The sequence below is a fragment of the Anolis sagrei genome, chromosome 5 (genome assembly GCF_037176765.1).
Source record: "Anolis sagrei isolate rAnoSag1 chromosome 5, rAnoSag1.mat, whole genome shotgun sequence".
NCBI classification, from domain to species: domain Eukaryota; kingdom Metazoa; phylum Chordata; class Lepidosauria; order Squamata; family Dactyloidae; genus Anolis; species Anolis sagrei.
Genome location: NC_090025.1, coordinates 195,586,989 through 195,604,129, shown reverse-complemented (window position 1 = coordinate 195,604,129; position 17,141 = coordinate 195,586,989). Strand labels below are relative to the sequence as shown.

Here is a 17,141-nt window from a genome sequence, read left to right as displayed (position 1 = left end):
TTCTATGGATTTAACCTGAATTATTTTAATACTAATGATGTTCGATGTTGTTTTAATATTTGTATATTTTAAACTGTATTCTAATACTTTTATGTTATGCTGCTTTGAGTCTCCTGTGGGAGAGATAAAGCAGGGTATAAATAAAAATAATTATTATATTATATTATTATAATAAAAATGGAAAAAGGAAGCTTTCAGAGAAATAAGCATGCCACTCTTGTTTCAGCATAAAAGGGGAGAAGAAGAAATCTAGCAGCAGTGTGTCTGTTTCATATTTAGTATTTTATATTATGGAAATGTTTTCTTTGCATTAGCTTGGTATTTTCTATTTTTATGACTTCTCAGATTAAGGATTTAATCTGAATTGTTATAACTGTTTTAATACGAATGATGTTTGATGCTGTTTTAATATTTTAATTGTATTCTAATACTTTTCTGTATGTAATTTCTGTGTTCTCAAATAAAATGCTGTGTCCAGGTTGGTTCTTCAGACTACTTTAACCAGAGAAATCAGCCATAGCAGAGCACCTGATGAACCAACCTGGACACAGCATTTTATTTGAGAACACAGAAATGCTGGACCACTCTCACAACCACCATGTCAGACTACACAGAGAAGCCATCGAAATCCACAAGCATGTGGACAATTTCAACAGAAAGGAGGAAACAATGCAAATGAACAAAATCTGGCTACCAGTATTAAAAACTCTAAAATTACAACAACACAATAACAGAGAGGAAACAAACATGGACATCTAACCACCTCTCAACAAAAGTTTGCTCTAGGCACTGTCAGGCCATTATATGCTAATCAAGGTGGTCAGTTGAAACATTCACACCTAGCTCCAACAGACAAGAGTTCTTTGCCCCACCCTGGTCATTCCACAGATATATAAACCCAATTTTCCTAGTTCCAACAGACCTCACAACCTCTGAGGATGCTTGCCATAGATGCAGGTGAAACGTCAGGAGAGAATGCCTCTAGACCAGGGGTCCACAAACTTTTAAAACAGAGGACCAGGTCACAATCCCTCAAACTGTTGGAGGGCCAGATTATAATTTGAAAAAAACATGAATGATTACCTATGCATACCACATATCTTATTTGTAGTGCAAAAATCACTTTAAAACAATACAATAATTAAAATGAAGAACAATTTTAACAAATATAAACTTATTAGTATCTTAGTGGGAAGTGTGGGCTTGCTTTTGGCTCATGAGATAGGATTGTTGTCATTGTTGTTGTGTTCTTTCAAGTCGTTTCAGACAGGTTGACCCTGAGCGAGGGCCGCGTAAATGACCTTGGAGGGCCACATCCGGCCCCCAGGCCTTAGTTTGAGGACCCCTGCTCTAGACCATGGCCATATATCCCAAAAAAACCTACAACAACCCAGTGATTCCGGCCATGAAAGCCTTTGATAATACATTAATAACCATGCTACTCTTGCTTCATCCTCGTGGACAACAAGTTAAACATGAGCCAACAATGTGATGTGGCGGCAAAAAAAGCCAATGGGATTTTGGCCTGCATCAATAGGAGCATAGTGTCTAGATCTAAGGAAGTAATGCTACCCCTCTATTCTGCTTTGGTTAGACCACATCTGGAATATTGTGTCCAATTCTGGGCACCACAATTCAAGAGAGTTATTGACAAGCTGGAATGTGTCCAGAGGAGGGCGACTAAAATGATCAAGGGTCTGGAGAACAAGCCCTATGAGGAGCGGCTTAGGGAACTGGGCATGTTTAGCCTGAAGAAGAGAAGGCTGAGAGGAGATATGATAGCCATGTATAAATATGTGAGAGGAAGCCACAAGGAGGAGGGAACAAGCTTGTTTTCTGCTTCCTTGGAGACTAGGACGCGGAACAATGGCTTCAAACTACAAGAGAGGAGATTCCATCTGAACATTAGGAAGAACTTCCTGACTGTGAGAGCCGTTCAGCAGTGGAACTCTCTGCCCCGGAGTATGGTGGAGGCTCCTTCTTTGGAAGCTTTTAAGCAGAGGCTGGATGGCCATTTGTCAGGGGTGATTTGAATGCAATGTTCCTGCTTCTTGGCGGGGGGTTGGACTGGATGGCCCATGAGGTCTCTTCCAACTCTTTGATTCTATGATTCTATGATTCTATTCTATAAAAGAGGAGGGAGGAGAAACCTAGCAGCAGCTTTCAGAACAACTGATTTATGTTTGCATGAGCTTTTGTGGCTAACCCACACCTTTGGTCACCCCTCAGCTCTGGCCTGGCCCAGTGGTTTACATCTTCAACAGGAAGGAGCATGAGACCAGGAGAGGGAGGCAAAGTACAGGCAGCCGCTCTTATCATCTCTCTACCTTTCCTGACTGGGCAAAAGGACAGGCTCAAGGCCTTGCCAAAGAAGACAGAGGCACCTCTTTCCGCCTGCCTCCCTCCCTCCCTTAAAGAGACCAGGGCTGCGGAAAGGGTGCCAGCAGCCAGAAGCAAGTCTGGAGTTTCAACAGCCCTTGCGTAAGAGGTCACAAACAAGCCCAGTTTCAAAATAAGCCATGCAAGGCTGGAGCTGGAAAGGAGGCAGGAAGTGATGTGATCCCCTGGTGTCGCTAACCAGAGCGGCTGAGCAAAAAAGCACCCAGGCAAAGTTACAGATAAGAAAGGCACCGAGGAGGGAGCCCAGGGGAACAACCCCAAAGCCAGGCTGATGCCACAGGCTGCATCGTTGGCATTGCCAAAAAGTATTCTTGCTTTTTTAATGCATTCATAGAATCATAGAATCAAAGAGTTGGAAGAGACCTCATGGGCCATCCAGTCCAACCCCCTGCCAAGAAGCAGGAATATTGCATTCAAATCACCCCTGACAGATGGCCATCCAGCCTCTGCTTAAAAGCTTCCAAAGAAGGAGCCTCCACCACACTCCGGGGCAGAGAGTTCCACTCCTGAACGGCTCTCACAGTCAGGAAGTTCTTCCTAATGTTCAGATGGAATCTCCTCTCTTGTAGTTTGAAGCCATTGTTCCGCGTCCTAGTCTCCAAGGAAGCAGAAAACAAGCTTGCTCCCTCCTCCCTGTGGCTTCCTCTCACATATTTATACATGGCTATCATATCTCCTCTCATCCTTCTCTTCTTCTCTTCTCATTCAAATAGAAATGATCACTTTTTATGCTAGTATTGTGATCACAACTCTTAACTCTGTGGTTTGGTTTTTAATGTTTTTAACAGATAGTCACAATCTGAGAACTCAGGTGCCTTGCAAAGCCCAAGTGTAAAATGTGCCAAGACCTGCAAATCCACACACTGTGTATGCCAAGAGATCTGCTGAAACCACTACAATCTGAATGCAGGAGCATCGATGTTTCCAATCCTTCAGAACAAGGGATGGGCTGAGAAGACATTGCTTCAAAGACACAGTTGGGAATGAAATCTCCTTTTTGTCAAAGGCTTTCATGGCTGGAATCACTAGGTTCTTGTAGGTTTTTTCGGGCTATAGGGCCATGTTCTAGAGGCATTTCTCCTGACGTTTCGCCTGCATCTATGACAAGCATCCTCAGAGGTAGTGAGGTCACTGCCTCTGAGGATGCTTGCCATAGATGCAGGCGAAACGTCAGGAGAAATGCCTCTAGAACATGGCCCTATAGCCCGAAAAAACCTACAAGAACCTAAATCTCCTTTTATTTATTATTATTTAATTCAGGTACTTCTACCCCGCCCTTTTCAACCCCCGAGGGGGGACTCAGGGTGGCTTACAAAAAAGGCACAATTCAATGCCTACACAAAATACACATACGTACAAAGCAGCAGTTAAAACAATTATCACAGTTAAAATAGTCGGTATATAACACAATCAATAAAAACTAATCTCATGTTCAACATTCAGAGTTCCATAGTTCCATTCCATTTTGTCAATTCCTGTCCATCGTCAAAGTCCTTTCTTTATCTGCTAGATTGTCCGAATGCCTGGTCCCAAATCCATGTTTTCAGTTTTTTCCTAAAGGCAAGGAGGGTTGTCGCTGATCTAATTTCCCCGGGGAGTGAATTCCAAAGGTGAGGGGCCACCACCGAGAAGGCCCTGCTCCTCGTCCCCGCCAATCTCGCTTGTGATAAAGGCGGAGTCGAGAGCAGGGCCTCCCCAGAAGATCTTAAGACTCCGAGGTGGGACGTAGAAGGAGATCCATTCGGACAGATAGACTGGGCCGGAACCGTATAGGGCAGTGGTTCTCAACCTGGGGTCCCCAGATGTTTTTGGCCTTCAACTCCCAGAAATCCTAACAGCTGGTAAACTGGCTGGGGTTTCTGGGAGTTGTAGGCCAAAACACCTGGGGACCCACAGGTTGAGAACCACTGGTATAGGGTTTTGTAGGTTAAAACCAGCACTTTGAATTGTGCTTGGAATTGGATCGGCAGCCAGTGGAGCTGACATAACAAGGGGGTGGTATGCTCCCTGTATGACACTCCTGTAAATACTCTGGCTGCCTCCCGCTGGACTCTGAGTTTCCGAACAGTCTTCAAAGGCAACCCCACGTAGAGTGCGTTGCAGTAATCTATCCGGGATGTAACAAGAGCGTGGACCACCGTGGCCAGATCCGACTTCCCAAGGTACAGGCGCAGCTGGTGGCCAAGTTTCAATTTAACAGTTCATACTTTTCCAGTATGAACTGTTGTAATGACTAGCAATTGCAGAGACCTGTGCTTAGTGCCTGCCCAGTCAAACACTTGAGGGCTTAACGTCACACAACGCACCAAGGAAACACTATGAGCAACACTCAGATGTTGTGACTCATAGAGAGAGTGACCCTCCAGGCCTATGTCTCCAGCACTCTTGTACTTGTTATTGCCCAAAGCCAACAAAAATGAGCTTCACTCAGTTATAATACCCATTTAACTGTCATAGGGAAATGATTTTAGAGGTTTTAGTTTGAGTAGATACTGAAATTTTAGGTTAGAGGGCTCTAGTAGCACCATACAAAGGGCTGCAGTTTTCCAGTTGAGGATCCTCATCTAACTACAAATCCCAGGATTCCATAGATAAAGCCATTGCAGTTCAAAGTGGGATCAAACCACTACAACTGTGTAATGTGGATGCACCTCAAGACTGGGGAACAAACACTTAATAAATAATAATAAACTTTATTTATTCACCGGGATTGTGGCGCAGCTGGCTGAGTGTCAGCTGCATTAAGATCACTCTGACCCAAAGGTCGTGAGTTCGAAGCCAGCCCGGGTTGGAGTGGGTTTCCAACCAACTGTGTAGCCTGTTGTCAACCTTTGCAACCCGAAAGACAGTTGCATCTGTCAAGTAGGAAAATTAGGTACCACCTTGTGTGGGGAGGCTAAATTAACTAATTTATGAGGCCATAAAAAAGACTCTAGGAAAAATCACTCCAGCAAAGCATGCGGGGAATGCGGAAGTACTTCATCAGTGTCGCAGATGGACGATGAAAGCGACAACTCCCTTGGCGGCCAGAAAAAGTTAAATAGCCTCTATGTATGTCTGTATATGTTGTATGTCAATTGGCATTGAATGTTTGCCATTTATGTGTACACTGTAATCCGCCCTGAGTCCCTTGCAGGGTGAGAAGGGCGGAATATATATACTGTAAATAAATAAATAATATCCCACCACCATCTTCCCAGTGGGAACTCGGAGTGGCTTACATGGGGCCAAGCCCGAACAACATATTACAGCAATAAAATCAAAGCATAAACAACAAACAACAACAACATCAAAATTACATAAGAAAAAAATGTCATAAAATAACATTCTAATAAACAAAATCACAGTAACATGTAAAGGATAAAACAATTAAAAGACTGTAATGTGATAAAATAGGAGCAGGACATTTATGGGGAACTCATAAAATACACAGAGTTGTGAGGCTAAACTTCCCATTTGGAGGGTGCGAGCTCCAGTAGCGAGCTCCAACTCAGTCCTATCCAGAGGCATATGATGACCAACACCTCAGTCCACACAACAATTGGCTGTGCTGAATTATGGGAACCATGGTCCCCACACACAAATAGAACGCATTGCAATGTGCTGGAACAGGTTTGTTTACATGTGCTGCCAGAAGTAAGAGAGATAGATCTATAGCCCTAGACCAGTGGTTCTCAACCTGTGAGTCCCCAGGTGTTTTGGCCTACAACTCCCAGAAATCCCAGCCAGTTTACCAGCTGTTAGGGTTTCTGGGAGTTGAAGGCCAAAACACCTGGAGACCCACAGGTTGAGAACCACTGCCCTAGACCAAGAAAAGGCCAGTGGTTCTCAACCTGGGGTCCCCAGACCTTTTCAGCCTTCAACTCCCAGAAATCCTAATAATAATAATAATAATAATAATAATAATAATAATAATAATAATAATTTATTTATATACCGCTCCATCTCCCCGAGGGGACTCAGAGCGGTTCCCAGGTAACATCACAAAACATACAAAGTAAAAACAACATAACCACAAGATTAACAAAACAAAATATAAGCATAAAAATCGCCGCCATAACACACATATATTAAAAGTAATCCTGCCCGTTCAAACTTGTAAAGTGGCTGGGAGTTGTAGGCCATAAACATCTGGGGACCCCAGGTTGAGAACCACTGCTCTAGGCTTTAGAACAGTGGTTCTCAACCTGTGGGTCTCCAGATGTTTTGGCCTTCAACTCCCAGAAATCCAAACAGCTGGTAAACTGGCTGGGATTTCTGGGAGCTGTAGGCCAAAACACCTGGGGACCCACAGGTTGAGAACCACTGCCTTAGAAGAAAAGCCTGAAACTCAGCACCAAAAAAAATCAAAATTTAAACAACACAGAGCATATTAGGCATTTATTCGTTGACACCTGTTGCCTTCATGACTCCATTCCTTGACACTCTCAAACCCCAAGTCAGCTCTCCCATTCAAATATCTCTAACTGAAGGATCCCAACCCATGATCTCAAACAGCCCCTCTCCTTATTCACTTGAGGGATCTCATTTCCTTCATGCAATCAGCTGACACCCGGAATTCCGCATTTCTCCATCCGTCAGTTCCTCCCATACAACGCACATCCAAGCTTCGCCTGATCCTTAGGAAACCCCCTCAGATATATGTAGACCAAGGCTTATCACTTTCTCAACACTGCTATTTGAAATCATGGGAGACACTTGTACGCAAAGTCACACTGGATCCCCCCCTTCCTACACACTTCAAAACTAGAAGGGGTCCAGAGAAGGGCAACCCAAAATTGGCTTGGAAGTCAAGACCAAGAGAGGCTTAGGTACCTGGATATGCTTAACTTGGAGAAGAAAAGATTGAGAGAGGACACGAGAGCCATGTATAAATGTATGAAAAGAGGTCAATGTTGAAGAAGGAACAGACCTCAATACCTCTGAGGATGCTTGCCATAGATGCAGGCGAAACGTCAGGAGAAAATGCCTCTAGAACATGGCCATATAGCCCCAAAAAACCCACAACAACCCAGTGATTCTGGCCATGAAAGCCTTCGACAATACATTGAACAGGCTTGTGTTCTGCTGCAGAGGAGGAAGGGACACAACGGAGCCATAGATTCGAACTGCAGAAAGGGACCTTTCAACTAAACGTTGGGAAGATCTTCCTAATGATAAGAGCTGTTCTAGAGTGGAATACACTGTCGCCTGAGTGTCTGGAGGAGTCTCCTTCACAGGAGATGTTTAAGCAGAGGCTGGATGGCCATTTGTTAGGAGTGCTCGGACTGTGCGTAGCAGAATGGGATTGGACTGGATGGCCTAACTCTTATGTTTCAGAGGTGGTTGACTACAACATCTTGTTGAATTGAAATGAGTGATGACTGATGTTCCCTAAGAATGAAGGGACTAGATTTGAAACCAAGAGGTCAGGAAAAGGAAAGTCATGTAAAAGATAAACAAGATTTTGAATGGTCATCTCTTGACAATGCTTTAGTCATGTAGTCCTGCATGGAAGAATGGGATGGGACTGAATGGCCTTGGGACTTCACCAAACTACAAATCTCAGGATTTCCTAGCATAGAACCATGGGAGTTCTAGTAAAGGTAAGTAAAGGTAGTCCCCTGACATTAAGTCCAGTCATGTCTGACTCTGGGGTGTAGTGCTCATCTCCATTTCTAAGCCGAAGAGCCAGCGTTGTCCGTAGACACCTCCAAGGTCATGTGGCCGGCATGACTGCATGGAGCGCCCATGTTTTCGAACTGTTAGGTTGGCAGAAGCTAGGGCTGACAGCAGAAGCTCACGCCGCTCCCCGGAATCCAACCTGCGACCTTTTGATCAACATGCTCAGCAGCTCAGTGCTTTAACCCACTGCGCCACCTGGGGCTCTATGGGAGTCCTAGTGGGGTCAAAATGCACTCATTCTACAATACAGAAGCACCCTAAGTTCCCAGTATCCCTTTGCAATATAAATGTACATGCAAGACAAGAACAGCTGACATGACGGACTAATAGAAGCCTATAGGCAGCTGTATATTAAACAGCATAATACAATACAATATCATACCATATACATGCATCTGGGAAACAAGAGCATTTGACACCATTGGGAGTTGCAGTTCGCCGAAGCCCATTCCCTATCCAGTAACAATCCTTGAGGCCCTGGTGGAACTACATCTCCCGGGACCGTATCCCTTATGTTTCTCAACCTGGGGGTCGGGACCCCTGAGGAGGTCGCGAAGGGGTGTCAGAGGGGTCGCCAAAGACCTTCAGAAAACAGTATTTTCTGATGGTCATGGGGATTCCATGTGGGAAGTTTGAGCCAATTCTATGGTTGGTGGAGTTCAGAATGTTCTTTGATTGTAGTGAACTATAAATCCCAGCAACTACAACTCCCAAAAGTCAAGGTCTATTTTCCCCAGGCTCCACCAGTGTTCACATTTGCGCATATTGAGTATTTGTGCCAAGTTTGGTCCAGATCCATCATTGCGTGAGTCCACAGTGCTCTCTGGATGTAGGTGAACTACAACTTCCAAACTCAAGGTCAATACCCAACAAACCCTTCCAGTGTTTTCCGTTGGTCATGGGAGTTCTGTGTGGCAAATTAGATTAAAATCCATCGCTGGTGGAGTTCAGAATGCTCTTTGATTATAATAATAATAATAATAATAATAATAATAATAATCTTTTATTTATAACCCGCTACCATCTCCCGAAGGACTCGGTGCGGCGTTCAAGAGGCCAAGACCCAATACATCAATAAACAACACAACAACAATACATCAATAAATAACTCAAGCAATAGACATTAAAACAGCACAACACAATTTAAAATCAGTGTCAGGGCCAGTTGTAATGCATTAAGAAATTTAAAAACTGGGCATTACCGGGTAAAGTGGATAGGTATTTTTGGAGAAGATAGGGCGTGCAGACAATCCTAGATTTCTAATAAAGTGCATTTGGGACAAGTGCTTTGGGGTTTCCTATTCTGGGAAGGCACACTGGAACAGCCACGTTTTCAAGCTCCTCCTGCCAGCGTCGGGGCGTGCCTGATATCCTTGGGGATTGAATTCCAGAGTCAAGGGGCCACCACTGAGAAGGCCCTGTCCTGTCCCTACCAATCATGCTTGCGATGCAGGCGGGATCACGAGCAGGGCTTCCCCGAAAGATCGAAGAGATCGTGTGGGTTCGTATACAGAAATGCGGTCACGCATAGATGAACTATAAATCCCAGCAACTACAACTTCCAACTACAACTCCCATCGCTTTGTATGGAGCTGAAATATGGGGTGAGCAAGACCTTTTATTGGTAGAAAGATTCCAACTGCGCCACCTGAAAATTAGCTTAGGTGTGGAGAGATCATCCCTGTCAGCTGCAGTGAGAGCAGAGATGGGAGTACCCCCTATTTCCACGGTAATCCTGAAGAGGCAGATCAATTGGTGGTACAAAATAAGACAAACGCATTTGAGCAGCTCGACATTAAGTCCAAGTTGGGACGACATCAGAATATTCCCTATACGAGGAGAACCTGTGGGTGCCATGAGGTAGATGCAGAAGTGGAGGACTCAGAACATTTTTTCTTAAAATGTCCCTACTACAATAGGATCCGATCTTACTACCTAGAGCCTCTGCTGGAGAATCATACTCATTTAGAGAATAAGGAGAAATTGCACATCCTCCTTCAGGGTTCAGACAAAAACTCTATTTTAAAATTGACCCTTTTCACGCAAAAAGCACTGGCCATCCGCGAGAAGATGGAAGCAGAGAGAGAGGTGACCTTGCTGCCATCAACAAAATTCAAACTTAAAAACTTAATATGGACATGCCACTAGTTTTACCTACCCCTGCCCAAACCCTACTTTAAGGAATGAATCCATTTTTAATATTTTAATTTTTTTTATCTTGTAGTTGCACAATCATTTAGGAGTGGGTTGACAGGCCAGTAGGCCGGGATGCCTTGTATTCATATATGGTTTTACTGTATGTATGGGCAAGTGTGTATGTTTTTGTATGTTTTGCATGTTTTGATATGGTCAAAATTGACTAATGAATAAAGAATTGTTGTTGTTGTAACTCCCAAATTACAAAATCAATCGTCCCCCAACCCCACTAGCATTTACATGTGGGTGCACTGGGTATTTATGCCCAGTTTGGTCCAGTGAATGAAAATACATCTTGCATATCTGATATTTATATTATGATTTATAACAGTAGTAAAATGACTGTAAAATGACTGTAGCAACGAAAACAATGTTATGGTTGGGGATCACCACAACATGAGGGACTGTATTATGGGGTCACAGCATTAGGAAGGTTGAGAACCAGTTTACCGGCCCAGTTTACCTGTCCAAACATATTCTCCCCTATGAACCATCAAGATTGTTAAGATCATCTGGAGGGGCCCTGCTCTCGGTCCCACCAGCCTCACAAGCGCGTCTGGCAGGGACGAGGGACAGGGTCTTCTCGGTGGTGGCCCCTCGGCTCTGGAACTCTCTCCCACTGGAGATCAGAACTGCCCCTTCTATCTTGACGTTCAGGAAACAGGTGAAAACTTGGCTCTGGAAATTGGCATTCGACGAGTGTGTCAATATTCCGTGATATGGATGGATGACGACGAACAACGATTTTATTGTGACGACTGACCATTGTAATTATATGGCTGCATTTTACTATTTTAATGTTTTTAGTCCAATATGCAATATGATGTTTTTTTAATGACTGTTTGTGATATTATGTTGGAAACCGGTCTGAGTCCCTCGGTGGAGGTGAGAAGACCGGCATACAAAACTGCTAAATAAATAAATAATAGTAAGATGACTGTTATGAAGTAGCAACAAATAATAACAGTGTTATGGTTGGGGATCACCACAACATGAGGGACTGTATTGAGGGGTCACAACATTAGGAAGGTTGAGAACCACTGCCTTATGTAAAGACTAGCTGTGCCCTGCCACGCGTTGCTGTGGCCTATAGTAAGACTTTCAAAGTAGAGGTAGATATCTGGACTATTATGAAAGTGAGGTACGTACTATTCCTTCCCCCTTCCTCTCCTTTCTTCCTTCTCTACCTCTTTCATTCCTTCTTTGGCTCTTTGGTTTCATCCTTCTTTCTTTCCTTCATTCCCTCCCTGTTTCCTTCCTCTACTTCTTCGTCTCCTTCTTCCCTCCCTGTTTCCTTCCATCTTTCACTTTTTATTTCGTTTTTCCTTCCTTCCTTCTTTCCTGCCTTTCCTTCCCTTTTTCTTTCCTTTCTCTTTTCTCTTCCTCCTTCCTTCAGTACCTCTTTATTTCCTTCCTTCCCAATGCCCACCAAACCCTTTTAGTGTTTTCTGTTGGTTAGGGGAGTCCTGTGTGCCAAAATTGGTTCAATTCCATCATTGCTGGAGTTCAGAACGCTCTTTGATTGTAGGTGAACTATAAATCCCAGCAACTACAACTCCCAAAAGTCAAGGTCTGCTTTCTCCAGGCTCCACTAGCGTTCACATTTGCGCATATTGAGTATTTGTGCCAAGTTTGGTCCAGATCCACCATTGCGTGAGTCCACAGTGCTCTCTGGATGTAGGTGAACTACAACTCCCAAACTCAAGGTCAATGCCCACCAAATCCTTCTAGTGTTTTCCGTTGATCATGGGAGTCCTGTGTGCCATGTTTGGTTCAATTCCATCATTGAAGGAGTTCAGAATGGTCTTTGATTATAGGGGAACTATAAATCCCAGCAACCACAACTCCCAAATGACAAAATCATAATTTTTGAGTGATGGTCACTCCTTGTGTAGTGAGACATTTTGTTGCCAAATTTAGTGTGATTTCACTCATTGGTTCTTTTGTTTTTAAGGTACTCATTATGCACAGAGCATTTTTATATATAGACAGATAGATAGATTGCACTGAATGTTTTTGCTTTATCAATGTATGTATTTTGTTTCGGCATCGAATTGTGCCGACTGTGTATACTGCCCTGAGTCGCCTTCGGGCTGAAATGGGCGGGATAGAAATAAATGTAAATAAATAAATAATAATGTAATGTAGCAACAAAAACAATGTTATGGTTGGGGGTCACCACAACATGAGGGACTGGATTAAGAGGTCACAGCATTAGGAAGGTTGAGAACCACTGCCTTATGTAAAGATTAGAGAGAGGGGGGAAGGAAGGAAGGAAGGAAGGAAGGAAGGAAGGAAGGAAGGGAGAGAGGAGTGTGGCCTAGCTTCCTTCCCCCGAAATTATTCTGGAATACCCTCCCCAAAGACAGGCCCCTAAGTTGACAGTCTTTAGAAAGAACTTGAAGACCTGGCTGTTCCCAGAATAGGAAAACTCCAAAAACAAGTCCCAGAAGCACTTTATTAGAATTAAGATTGCTGCACCTACCCTGAAATCTTACATATCACCTGTCACATCAGCACTTTTAATCTGTACCCATTACTCTGGCCCGGCCCAGTTTTATTGTGTCTTGGTGTATTGTTTATTGCTTGTTGTTTAATATTGCTTTAACTGTTTTAATATGCTTTAGGTGTTGTATTGTTGTGTTCTGTTTTGAGGCCTTGGCCTTTGTAAGCCGCACCGAGTCCAATCATAGAATCATAGAATCAAAGAGTTGGAAGAGACCTCATGGGCCATCATCCAGTCCAACCCCATTCCGCCAAGAAGCAGGAATATTGCATTCAAATCACCCCTGACAGATGGCCACCCAGCCTCTGTTTCAAAGCTTCCAAAGAAGGAGCCTCCACCACACTCCGGGGCAGAGAGTTCCACTGCTGAACGGCTCTCACAGTCAGGAAGTTCTTCCTCATGTTCAGGTGGAATCTCCTCCCTTGTAGTTTGAAGCCATTGTTCCCTTGCGTCCTAGTCTCCAGGGAAGCAGAAACCAAGCTTGCTCCCTCCTCCCTGAGGCTTGCTCTCACATATTTATACATATTTATACATCTTCTTCGGGAGATGCTAGCGGGGTACAAATAAAGTTAATAATAATAATAATAATAATAATAATAATATGGTCAAAATTGACTAATCAATAAAGAATTATTGTTGTTATTGTAACTCCCAAATTACAAAATCAATCCTCCCCCAACCCCACTAGCATTTACATGTGGGTGCATTGGGTATTTGTCCCCTGTTTGGTCCAGTGAATGAAAATACATCTTGCATACCAGATATTTACATTTATAAGAGTAGTAAAATGACTGTTATGAAGTAGCAACAAAAACAGTGTTATGGTTGGGGGTCACCACAACATGAGGGACTGTGTTAAGGGGTCACAGCATTAGGAAGATTGAGAACCACTGCCTTATGTAAAGATTAGAGCAGTGGTTCTCAACCTGGGGTCCCCAGATGTTTTTGGCCTTCAACTCCCAGAAATCTTAAGAGCTGGTAAACTGGCTGGGATTTCTGAAAGTTGTAGGCCAAAAACATCTGGGGACCCCAGGTTGAGAACCACTGGATTAGAGAGAAAGGGAAAGGAAGGAAGGGAGAGAGGAAGCGAGGAGTGTGGCCTAGCTTCCTTCTCCGGAAAGTGAGGCCTGGGCCTGGAGTAGAGGGAGGGCGGCCGCGGCCTGCTCACCGATCTCTGGAGCTCCCCGAGCCAGAGGCTGGCGCGCTCCTTCCCGCTGGGGTCCGGGTCGTGGTAGAGGGCCTGCACGGCCTGGTAGACCACCTGGAGGCCCGGCTTGGAGGGCCCGCTCCCCGCGCCGCCACCGCCGCCTCCGTTCCCCGCGCCGGGCCTCGGGCAGCCGCCGCCGCCGCCGCCCCCTCCTCCGCCGGGATCCATGCTCCTGCCTGAGGCGCACGCGGCCTGCTCTGCCTGCCTTCCTTCCTTCTCCTCAGGCCTCCTCCGGAGCCATCTCCCCGCCCTGGTCCGTCACCGGCCGAGAGAGAGAGAGAGAGGCAGGAAGCGCTTCAGGAGGAAGACGGTGCAACACGCAGGCCGCTCCCCACGGAAACCCCGCCCCCGCGCAACGCGTTCCGGACCAACCGCCCGCAGCGCGCTCTTGCTTCCACCCTCGGCAACGAGAAGAAGGCCCACCGCCTGCCACAGGGAAAAGGGAGCCGGGCCTCGAGGGAAGGAAGCGGGGAGGCGCCCTCGCGGGAACCGGCAGCCACGGGAGACGCACTTCCGGCGCCTCAGGAGGGCCGTCGTGACTTTGGGCCTCCGCGAAAAGGGCCCGGGTGGGAAACAGGCGCCCAGACCGGAAGTGGGCCGCTTTGGGGCGGGAGGCGGGAAAAAGGGAGGAAGGAAGGAAGGGAGAAGGGAGGGAGGGAGGGAGGGAGGAGGAGGCCTCAGGCTCAGGCCCAAAGTTACTTTCTCAAAAAGTTACTCTGGAAAGCCTCAAATGGAAGAAGGCAGACATGCTCAGGCCCAAAGTTACTTTCTCAAAAAGTAACTGGGAAGCCTCAGGCTCAGGCCCAAAGTTACTTTCTCAAAAAGCAACTGGGAAGCCTCAGGCTCAGGCCCAAAGTTACTTTCTCAAAAAGTAACTGGGAAGGCTCAGGCCCAAAGTTACTTTCTCAAAACGTAACTGGGAAGGCTCAGGCTCAGGCCCAAAGTTACTTTCTCAAAAAGTAACCTCAAAAGGAAGGATATAAGGAGGGAAAGAGGCACCCTCATGCTCAGGCCCAAAGTTACTTTCTCAAAAAGTAGCCCTGGAAAGCATCAAAAGGAAGGATGAAAGGAATCATGCTCAGGCCCAAAGTTACTTTCTCAAAAAGTAACCCTGGAAAGCATCAAAATGAAGGATGAAACGAATCAGGCTCGGGCCCAAAGTTACTTTCTCAAAAGGTAACTCTTGGAGGCCTCAAAAGGAAGGAAGGAGGCAGCCTCATGATCAGGCCTAAAGTTACTTTCTCAAAAAGTAACTCTGGAAAGCCTCAAAAGAAAGGATGAAAGGAAGGAAGGAGGCGGCTTCATGCTCAGGCCCAAAGTTACTTTCTCAAAAAGTAACTCTGGAAAGCCTCAAAAGGAAGGATGAAAGGAATCAGGCTCAGGTCCAGGGTTACTTTCTCAAAAAGTAACTCTGGGAAGGCTCAAAAGGAAGGATGAAAGGAATCAGGCTCAGGCCCAGGGTTACTTTCTCAAAAAGTAACTCTGGGAAGGCTCAAAAGGAAGGATGAAAGGAATCAGGCTCAGGCCCAAAGTTACTTTCTCAAAAAGTAACTCTGGGAAGGCTCAAAAGGAAGGATGAAAGGAATCGGGCTCAGGCCCAAAGTTACTTTCTCAAAAAGTAACTCTGGGAAGCCTCAAAAGGAAGGATGAAAGGAAGGAAGGAGGTGGCCTCATGCTCAGGCCCAAAGTTACTTTCTCAAAAAGTAACTCTGGGAAGCCTCAAAAGGAAGGATGAAAGGAAGGAAGGAGGCGGCCTCATGCTCAGGCCCAAAGTTACTTTCTCAAAAAGTAACTCTGGGAGGCCATGAAAGGAAGGAAGGAGACAGACACATGCTCAGGCCAAAAGTTACTTTCTCAAAAAGTAACTCTTGGAGCCTCAAAAGGGAGGAAAGTGGCAGACACATGCTCAGGCCCAAAGTTACTTTCTCAAAAAGTAACTCTTGGAAGCCACAAAAGGAAGGAGGCAGCCTCATGCTCAGGCCCAAGTTACTTTCTCAAAAAGTAACTCTAGAAAGCCTCAAAAGGAAGGAAGGAGGCTGACTCATGTTCAGGCCCAAAGTTACTTTCTCAAAAAGTAACTCTGGGAAGCCTCAAATGGAAAGAGGCAGCCTCATGCTCAAGCTCAAAGTTACTTTCTCAAAAAGTAACTCTGGGAAGCCTCAAAAGGATGAAAGGAATCAGGCTCAGGCCCAAAGTTACTTTCTCAAAAAGTAACTCTGGGAAGGATGGAAGGAAGGAGGCAGACACATGCTCAGGCCCAAAGTTACTTTCTCAAAAAGTAACTCTGGGAAGCCACAAAAGGAAGGATGAAAGAAATCAGGCTCAAGCCCAAGTTACTTTCTCAAAAGGTAACTCTGGGAAGCCTCAAAAGGAAGGATGAAAGGAAGCAGGGAGGCAGCCTCATGCTCAGGCCCAAAGTTCCTTTCTCAAAAAGTAACCCTGGGAAGCCTCAAAAGGAAGGATGAAAGGAAGGAAGAAGGCGGCCTCATGCTCAGGCCCAAAGTTACTTTCTCAAAAAGTAACTCTGGGAAGCCTCAAAAGGAAGGAGGCAGACTCATGCTCAAGCCCAAAGTTACTTTCTCAAAAAGTAACTCTTGGAAGCCACAAAAGGAAGGAAGGATGGGGGCGGCCTCATGCACAGACCCAAAGTTACTTTCTCAAAAAGTTATTTCTGAAACTACCAATCCAGTTACTTTTGAAACGAAAACTTCCAGATAGTTTTAAAATTACTGCTCTAGTTCTGAAACTACAGTTTTCAGTTCTGAAACAGCAGCTCCAGTTACTTTTGAAACTAAAACTTCTAGTTACTTCTGAAACTAGTTGCCAATTACTTCTGAAACTACAGCTTCCAGTTGAAACTACAGCTTTTTACTTCTGAAACTACAGCTCCAGTTGCTTTTGATACTTTGGGCAGTTGCAGCTGTCTCAACCAGAGCATTCTGAATGGCAGCTGTAACCCGAAAAAGTAACTTTACCAAAGTGGAAGAAGTACTCCATTCTCACACTTCCCTTACTATGGTTTTTAGTTTTGAATATGTTTTTTAATGAACTTTAACTTAATTGTTTTTAATACTAATGATATTTAATTCTGTTTTAATATTTGTATATGTATTATAATTCCATTGAAATGCTTTTAATGTAAGTAAAAGTCTCCTTGTGGAGAGAAAA

The 17,141-nt window shown here is 44.9% G+C and overlaps 1 protein-coding gene across 2 annotated transcripts in view; it reads right to left on the bottom strand.

Moving 5' to 3' along the window:
* Positions 1 to 14,353, bottom strand: part of TNPO3 (transportin 3) — a 79,604-nt gene extending 65,251 nt beyond the window's left edge. The window contains exon 1 of one of the 2 annotated variants that reach the window (XM_060776363.2): positions 13,935 to 14,353. In XM_060776363.2, the coding sequence (XP_060632346.2) occupies positions 13,935 to 14,141 (207 nt within the window). In that variant the 5' untranslated portion in view covers positions 14,142 to 14,353. The remainder of the gene's footprint in view (positions 1 to 13,934) is intronic. The other variant, XM_060776364.2, reaches the window with a different exon arrangement.
* Positions 14,354 to 17,141: the final 2,788 nt, after the last annotated feature.